This window comes from Salvelinus sp. IW2-2015, linkage group LG2 (assembly GCF_002910315.2).
Source record: "Salvelinus sp. IW2-2015 linkage group LG2, ASM291031v2, whole genome shotgun sequence".
Taxonomy (NCBI): Eukaryota; Metazoa; Chordata; class Actinopteri; order Salmoniformes; family Salmonidae; genus Salvelinus; species Salvelinus sp. IW2-2015.
In genome coordinates, this window is record NC_036839.1 from 35,209,695 (window position 1) to 35,219,221 (window position 9,527).

General features: G+C 45.7%; 1 protein-coding gene across 1 annotated transcript in view; it reads right to left on the reverse strand.

Moving 5' to 3' along the window:
- Positions 1 to 7,109, reverse strand: part of LOC111979032 (calsequestrin-2) — a 21,639-nt gene extending 14,530 nt beyond the window's left edge. The window contains exon 1 of the mRNA XM_024009319.2: positions 6,537 to 7,109. Coding sequence (XP_023865087.1) covers positions 6,537 to 6,779 — 243 coding nt within the window. The 5' untranslated portion in view covers positions 6,780 to 7,109. The remainder of the gene's footprint in view (positions 1 to 6,536) is intronic.
- Positions 7,110 to 9,527: the final 2,418 nt, after the last annotated feature.

Here is a 9,527-nt window from a genome sequence, read left to right on the forward strand (position 1 = left end):
GGGAGAAAGAGATAGAGGAGGAGAAAGAAGAGTGAGAGGAGAGGAGAGAAAAGAGATGAGGAGGAGGAAAGAGCAGAGGAGAGAGAAGAGAAGAGTGAAGGAGGAGGAGAATAGAGATTGAAGAGGAGGAGGAGATCGAGGAGGAGGAGAGAGGAGAAATCAATGAGGAAGTGAGAAAGAGAAAAGAAATTGGCGAGAAGAGTGAGGAGAGCAGGAAGACATGAGGAGGAGGAGGAGAAAACGAAGTGAGTTATGAAGGAGGAGGGGTAGAAAGAGAAAAGAGATGAGGAGTAGGAGGAGAAAGGATGAGCGAGAGGAGAGGAGGGAGGAGGAGGAGACCCCAATGAGCGGGAGCGCAAGTGCATATGCAAGGTAGACAGAGGGTTTCGCAAAGAGAGGGAGGCAGGAAGGATGGATTGAGCGGGAGCAAGGGTTTTCTGTTCCTGCATGGACCAAGTTGGGGGAGAGGAGGGAGGGAGGTTATGATAGGGAGGGAGGAATAACAATAAGAATGAAGAGGAAGAGGGAGGAGGAGAGCGAGACAACGTGGATGAGGAGGAGGAGGGAAGAGAAAGAAGATGAGTTGGGGAGGAAAAAAACAGTATATGTAGGAAGGGAAGAGACAGGAGAGCGGCGAGGAGGAGGAGTGGATAAAGAGAATTGAGGAAGGAAAAGGAGAGTTGAAGACGGAGGAACGGAGGAAAACGAGATGAAAGAGATGAGGGTGAGAGGAAGGATACAAGAGAGAGGGGGAGGAAGAAAGATAATAGGTGAGAGGAGTAGACAAAGAGATGCAGATGGGTGAAGAGAAGAGAAAGAGTTTATAGGGCGGAAGGAGAAAGAGATTTGTGAGGAGAAGAGAGATGAGGGATGCGTGAGGAGGAGAAGAGATAGGAGGAGAGGAGAAAGAGAGAGGTGAGAGGAGGAGGAAGAGGAAGATGATGAGGAGGAGGAGGAGGGATGAGAGAAAACGAAGAATCTGAGGAAGGCAGGAAGATTTAAGAGATGATGCGGAGTGAGGAGAAAGAGATGAGGAGGAGGAGGAGAAAGGCATGAGGAGGAGGTGAGAAAAATAAGAGTATGAGGAGGGAGAGTAAGATGATGTACGGAGGTAGGAGAAAGAGACCGAGGATGGAGGAGAAAGAGATGAGGAGGAGAATTAGAACGAGCAGGAGAGAGTAAAGGAAGAGGGGAGGGGTGGTTATCGGAAAAAGACGCATTAAGGAATAGTGAGAGTAGTGTGAGCAAGCAGATGTAGCAGGAGACGAATAGTCAATGGAGTGCATCGGAGGAGGCGAGGCAGCACTCGCCAAGCGTAAGCTAGTGGCGGATGGAAGAGAGCAAGAGTATTGAGGCAGGAAGAGAAAACGATGAAGAGGAGGAGTGAAAGAGAGAATTGAAAATGGCTAGGGAGTGAAGGCCATATAAATATGAGATAGAGAGGAGGAGAGGTGGAAGGGAGGGTAAGTAAAGAGGAATGAGGCACGGGAGCACAAGAAAGAAGATGAAGGTAGATTCAGAGATACGGAGAGGCAAGAGATAATAGAGCGATCGAGAGAAGAGTTAGAGACGCAATCGAGACAAGAGATGAGGAGGACGAAGTCAAAGAGAGATCTTGAGGAGGAGGGGGAGGACGATAAGGGGAGGGACTGGGGGGAAGCACTGGAGTGCTATGCAGAGTGCAAGGACCGACGTAGGAACAAGAAGCACCGAAGGAAACCGGACATGTAGCAGTCAGACTCGGGACGAAGAGATGGAACAGAAAGCACCGAAAGAAAGCCGGAGTAAGGGCAAGTACATAAGGTTGCTAAGTAAGTTTTTAAGGGCAGACGGGGAGGAGTAGAAGGGAGACGGTCACTAATACCTATATCCGGGTGACGAGGAAAGGGAGAATACAACTTCTATAGGGGGGGCTGAAGGAGAGAGCCCCTGCGGTTGAGCCAGCATGAGAAGGTGTATCTTTTAATCTTTGATTACAATCCGTCGGCTTAACAGACTGATCCATAACCGGGAGTCTTTTATTTTCCGGCGTCAGGCTAGACAGCAATACCTAGATATTACTCACATAAATAATTATTATAGAGCCATATCACCCATAGAACATTACCTATACAGTGGGCATCACAAATGGGGCACGTAGCTCACATAATGGCATTACTGAGTCGCGTTTGTCTGCAACATAGGGTTATAAGGAACACCAGAGATTAAGGGGTATATTGGTTCACACCCAAAAAGGTATGTTGCCATAAAGCGAAATACTTCCTATTACATGTCACTGATGAAGATTGAAAAAAACATCTTACACTGCTGCTACGTTGTGTTGTTACAACATGCTGTGGTTTCAAAGATTACAGTACACTACCATTCAGCTGAAGACATAAGGCTATATCCTAAGACGTCTGTGTGAAGCATCCTCCTGATTGCAGAAGTAAACAGAAAATTTTAACAGTGAGAATACATGAAATGAAGCGAGAATAGTGAGCGAACATAGTCTTTTTTGGAAGTCATGCCAGTGACCTGCACTGAACACCTTCTATTATTGTGTGTGAGACTAGAACTAATGCCGAGAACCCTGAGGTAATCGCTCGGGAAGCCGGGGATGAGTGAGATACGTATCGAGTACGGAAGAGAACAAAAACCTCTGCGAACTGCACTAAGAGTCTTATTACTAAGTCTAATAGCGCACGCCAAAGATGAGCTTTCTTGATTAGATTAAGAAGAAGAAAAAACATCTTAACAGCTGACAAAAATAAGAATGCAAATCACTATTTGGATTTTTTTATATCACGCAGACCAAGAGCATGGTTATTTGCATGATCACACAAGTCATATGTATTCAAAGAATTTGACGTTTTAAAGAAGCAAAAGTTGACACTGCACATGCATACATACAATATTATATCATTTTTTCATGCATCGATTGATGTGGCATATAGAGTCGAAACTATCGTGCTGCAGGCTTCACAGGCTAGTCAGGAAACTCTAGCCTATACTTAGACTTCTAAATTAGTTGAACGGCGGCATTTGCTTCTTGGAAATATCCAGCACACTATCGAACATGACCGCTGAATCTCACAACAAAAACATTTATCATACTGACTGTTATCAACCATTGGATTAATTACAATATACCAAAATATATTTTTGAGCGGGAAGATTTACCTTTACAGAAAAGTTAGAAGTGAGTTTAACTACGACAGGCAAAAATCCATTGTGAATTGTAACACGATGCTACTTTGCCTCAATGAGATCATGTAGACTGACCAGGTGATCCCTTGACGTTTAAATGTTCAAACTTTGTGTTACAATCCACTATCAAGATCCAGTACGCTAGAAGATGGAAGAGGGAGGAGACATGTTTATAGTAATTTTGAGATTTTTAGCCTTGACGACACTCAAGACATTGGATTTGTTATAGTGTAGCCATCAAGAGTGAGTAGAGATGGCAAGACATTAGAATGATATTGACATGCCTTTGCAAACGAAGCCGTGATGGTAATTAGAACTGCCAGTGGCACTGGTTTGTTGAGTTAAATAAATAATTGAACGATTAAAGGCAAACGCTAGCGCTGGGTTTTCACCCACAGCCATACCCTGTGATGGATCAGTCACAATGGAACTCTCCAACACCCCAAAAAAAACAGACATCCCTGTGGAATTTTAGTTTTTGTTCATGTTTTGGTAACACTAAAACAAGTAGAGTCTCTTGTTCATGTTACTTTTTCGACGTATCCTAGTCGTTATGACTAGGGTGAGTGGCATCGGCTCGTGCGGATGGCTGTCTGTCTTCTGTAACTGTCTGGTCCTGAATGCTCCATCTGTCGTGGATCGTTTCGTGTCTGTCTAAAGTCTCAAAGTCTGTCTGTCTTCTGTCTGTTCTGTCTGTCTGTCTGTCTGTCTGTCTGTCTGTCTGTCTGTCGTCTGTCTGTCTGTCTGTCTGTCTGTCTGTCCTGTCTGTCTGTCTGTCTGTCTGTCTGTGCTGTCTGTCTGTCTGTCTGTCTGTCTGTCTGTCTGTCTGCAGTCTGTCTGTCTGTCTGTCTGTCTGTCTGGTCTGTTTCTGTCTGTCTGTCTGTCTGTCCCTTCGTCTGTCTGTCTGTGCTGTCTGTCTGCTGTCCTGTCCGTCTCTGTCTGTCTGTCTGTGTCTTGTCTGTCTGTCCTCTGTCTGTCTGGGTCTGTCGTTGTCTGTCTGTCAGTCTGTCTCTGTCTGTGCTGTCTGTCTGTCTCGTCGTCTGTCTGTCTGTCTGTCTGTCTGTCTGTCTGTCTGTCGTCTGCTGTCTGTCGTGTCTGTTTCTGTCCTGTCTGTCGTCGTCTGTCGTGTCTGCTCTGGTCTGTCTTCTGTCTTCTGTCTGTTCTGTCGTCTGCTCTGTGCTGTCTGTCTGTCTGTCTGTGCTGTCCTGTCTGTCTGTCTGTCTGTCTGTCTGTCTGTCTGTCTTGTGCTGTCGTCGTCTGTTCTTCTGTCTGGTCTTGTCTGTCTGTCTGTCTGTCTGTCTGTCTGTCTGCAGTCTGTCTGTCCTGTCTGTCTCTGTCTGTCGTAGTCTCGTCTGTCTGTCTCTGTCTGTCTGCTCTGTCGTCGTGTCTGTCTGTCTGTGTCTGTCTGGTCTGTCTGTTGTCTGTCTGTCTGTCTGTCTGTCTGAGCTTGTCTGAAGATAAATGTATAGAGAACGAGAAATCAATCCGTGTGTGATCCTGCTCACAGCTTGTTTCCAGGATTTCAACAACACTGACAGACATCAATGTGTCGCTGTGGTTCTGTCTCTGATTGTCTTAGTGTGTTCTGTGGTCATGTTGTCGGCTGTCGTCTGTGTGTGTGTGTGTGTGTTGTGGTAGTGTCATGCAATGCGTGTGTGCACTGTCGCGGGGGTAAGATTTTAGTGGGATGAGTGATGTGATGACATGTGTGAGTTTGATGAGTGAGAGAAGAGGGAGTAGATGATGTGCTCGCGATCCGAAGTGGCCAGGACATGAGCAACGGCTCCGGTCCCCTTCCGCAAATTAGCTCGATATCTACAGGTCTTAAAGTCCAACTTTTCTGTCTAATTCCATTCCCAATCACTCCGCGTGCTAATGTATGTCATTCAACCCGCGTGCTCCTTCCACAGGTCCAGAATCTACGACGCACTCATGCACCTGGTATGTCTCTCGCAAGCTATACATGTGCAGAAGCATCAGCTCGACTGTCATCTTCCCCTACGTTGCTCTATGAAACAGTAAGCACTCCTATTACAATATAAGAAGTGCTATGCAAATATAGCGTTAGGCTAGAGCTAAAATATGGATTATAGTTCGTTCATCAGATGACCTTTTCAATGACATTGGCATCTCACGTCCTCTCATCTGTGCAGTAACTTCGAAGTTCTAAACCTATAGACTCAGCACGTATAGACAAGCTGTACTCCAAGGTAAAGTGTCGTGTGATGTATCTGCTACAGCATACATGTTGATATCTAGCTGTGACAGTGGACAGTGGCTGCTTTAGCCTAGGCTCCTCTCCCTGCACTCGCTAGCTGTGCTCGTTTTCTATTATTGTGTTTTAGAGTGTGATGATATGACAGCACAGGTAAACTATACACCAGCGCCATCTCAAGATGCAATAAGCTCCCCATCTCAGTATTTTAACTCAACCACAGGTGGGTTAAGTTGACTATGTTGACCATAGTAAAAGACCTACCACAGCGAGATCGAAATATACGAGGATTATTGCAGCGGGTTGATCCAACCACACACTATAATCCCGAGAGACATGCGCATTCAGGGTTCTTTTTCAACCTAGACACGCAAGAATGCCGAAAAACTATTGTCAAGGAAAACATACAGTAATAGTATACTAAGCCATGATTGCATGGAACCCCATCTCAGAGTTGCTCACAAATGTACGATCAAACCTGTTCAATAAGAGAAACACCACAGCTAATACCGACATGGATATCATCGACGTCAGCAAGCCTACTCCCTCTATGTTGACTATGAAATATTTTGAAGCTGTAGTTACTTGATATGTAGCTAGTCTGTGAACTCGTGATACATTATATGCATTTACCTTGAGATGTTCTTGACCAATAGTGTTCTGTAATTGTTTGAGATGTTCAGGTTTTGTGTGGACCCTCGCAGGAACCGAAACTTCTGCTAAGTATCGCAAAAGCTACTATGGCATACCTATAAAAACTAGCCCCACATAAACTACTGCACCTAGGTTAGGTAGTCCAGGTAATCATTAATTCAACTGGACTTGCCTATTTTCTATCTATCTGAGAAAGAGTATCTGTGATAATGATTACACAGAATCTGGGTCTCTGTAAAAGTACTTTAGGTATACTTACCACTTAACTATGTCAAAACATTCTGAGCAGGAAGGTTGGATAATAATCCTCCTCCTCATCTCTTTCTCCTCCTCCTCATCTCTTTCTTCTCCTCCTCATTTCTTTCTCCTCCTCCTCCTCATCCTCATATTTTTCCCTCTCCCACATCCTCCTCCCCCACCATCTCCCTTTTCCTCCCCTCCTCCTCCTCTTCCTCTTCCTCATTCTCATCAAGCTTACCTCCAGCACCATCTCAGTCATCTGGTGTTGTTTCTGCAGCTCCTTGCCGTCAGGGATGGGTTTGTGGTACAGCAGACAGAGAATGCTGTACTTCTTCATAGCCTTCTTGTAGTTCTTGTCATTGATGTCGATGACCCTGTCGTTCCCATCATAGCGAGGGAACTCCAGGCCCTTCTCGGTCTGGACGAGTGGCGCCAGGGACAGGGACAGGCACGGGACCAGGAGCAGCCACAGGGAACGCATGGTCTGAGTTCGGAACGACCAGGCACCCAGAGAATCACAGAGTAACCTTCACTAGTTACTGCCTCCACAAGAGCGCTTAGGCTTAGGAAAGAAAACAAACTCTCCAAAATGTTAAAATAATTTTTAAAACAACAATAGAAAGACAGGTGGAGAATAACAGGTTGCCCTTCAATTGCTGTATAAATCTCCTTGAGTTTCCTTCCAAGCCGCCCTCTAACGCCTAACACTTGTTCAGGAACCAGCGACCCTCTCTCTCCCCGTTTCGCTCCCTCTCTCCTGCCGAGACAAAGGGAAAGAACAGCCCTGACAGGCCTGGAGCGCGCTGGGGGGCTGGATACCGTACATAGCAGCACCCCTCTCCCCCTGCCCACCACACACAGGCCCATTTTTAGGAGACCAGTTGTTTAGGTGCTAAAAATAAATAGGTGAGAGAGCGAAAGAGAGAGAAAGGACGACAGGAGATAGTGGGTTTTTACACTGGGCCTCAGCTCTCTGCTCACACTCTCACACCATGATGTCTCTATTTGGCATGTTGGGAGGAATGAGGAGATTTGGGGTGATAGTAATCTGGGGACTACATGTCTAAAGTCCTATCTGTCATAGTGTAGATTGGGTTAGTTACCACGAGCATAAAAAGAGCCTCCTGAGCAGTGCCCAGGGGCGTAAACTGGGTATTCCGAACAGGTTAGAATTATGCTAACAGTGTCCCACACCACATTATCTAGTGTAAGTTAATAGATGCTAATGTAGTGACAGGCTAATGGACAGCACTAACAGGTTGCCTGATGGCAACTAGAATATCATTGAGATAGCTTTATAGTAGTTACTTTAAAGTAACTGCCCAGTGAAAATCTCACTTTTCAAAGTTCATATTCTGTTAACTCGTATTCAAATAATGTTGTTGACTCGTCCTATACTCGTATTTGTGGCCAAAGCATAAATTGGAGAAAAAAACATTAACATTTTTAAAAACCACCTAAAACTTGTATCGCAAACAGACTGTTTCAAAAATGCTTGATATTTTCTCATAAAACATGTCATCTCCCTGAGGAGGATGAGCTGGCCACTCCAGAGGAGGATGAGCTGGCCACTCCAGAGGAGGATGAGCTGGCCACTCCAGAGGAGGATGAAGCTAGGTCACTCCAGAGGAGGGATTGAGCTTGGTCACTCCAGAGGAAGTGATGAGCTAAGTCAACTCCAGAGGAGGAATGAGCTGGCCACTCCAGAAGGAGGATGAGCTGGCCACTCCAGAGGAGGATGAGCTGGCACTCCAGAGGAGGATGAGCTGGCCATCATGGCCAGGATAAGAGAGGATGAGCTGGCCATCTCCAGAGGAGGATGAGCTGGTTCGGGACGTTCCAGAGGAGGATGACTTTTGGGAAAATCAGCAGTCGGGCTTGTATAAATAATTTTTAATGACCGGTATGCGCCCACACCATTCTGTTGTTGGGGTACACCATACGCATTCCAAGATACAGGCATTTTGCTAACCCGAATAACATCTGCTAAATATGTGACCAATATAACTTGATTTGATTTGAAAACAGACTAATTACAATTTTTCTGGAGGGAAACATATTCACTCATATTGTAAGTAATTCTAGGTCATATTTTATAGAATTGGAACACTGGGCAGTGACTTTAAAACTAGTTCGCTATTTCTGTGTGTGTTGGTGCAGTTGTCAGAGCATAACTGGGGTAGAGGGAGGTGTTGGCTGGAGGTTACAGAGCATACTGGGGTTAGCAGTCATCATCATGAATCAAGTTGACAATCTACTGGCAAATTCTTTTCAATCCTTGTCATAATTATATGAACATAATTATCGATAAAACGTATCGGTGCTCATCGGCCATTGGGACATAAACAATACAACAACAAGTTGGAAATCGCAAATTCAACAATGAGTGGTTTGGAAGGAATCAGTGGCTAACTGCAAGCGTTGCAAAATTAATCACTAGCCTGTTATTCAGTGGAGAGGGTGTGTGGTCCAAGTCTGAGTTTAAGGGTCTCTTTCCAAGATAACAAGGATAAACATTCACAGCAACACCATGGGCCAGAAAAGGTAATAAATTTGGCCGAGCTGTCAATCCAGCATGACTTCTGCAGTGTTCAAACAACTGGAAACTCGGAACTGGGAAATCTCAGACCAGTGAGTTCAAGACAACTGGGCTCTGAAAAAATCGAGCTCTGACTGGGAAATGGATGGTCATCCACTCAGAATTCCAAGTCGGGAACTCGGGCCTCTTTCGAGAGCCTCAACCTGAAGATCGCTGAAGTCACGATTCAACCTTGTTTTTTTCAGAGTTGTCAACCTTGTTGTTCAGTTGCTTGGAAGCACTATAAATCCAGAGAATTCCAACTTCAGACAAAGTTTCATGACAAAATTTGCCCACTAGAGGGGCTGCCGCGCCACCGTCCTGTTCAGGTGAGCACAGCACAACAAGGTGAGTCCAAATGTATTGTATTCTTCTGCATAAGTAATTTGCTAGCTGCGTCACTACAGATCCTGATTCGATCCCAGCAGCCGGCCGCAACCGGGAGACCCATGTGGCGGCGCACAATTGGCCAAGTCGTCTGGGTTAGGGGAGGGTTTGGCCGGCCGGTTGTCCTTGTCCCATCGTGCTCTAGCGACTCCTGTGGTGGGCTGGGTGCAATGCATGCTGACACTATCAAGTCCGGCTTGCAAAGGTCGCAATCCACTGTGTTTCCTCCAACACATTGGTGCGGCTGGCTTCCGGGTTAAGCAA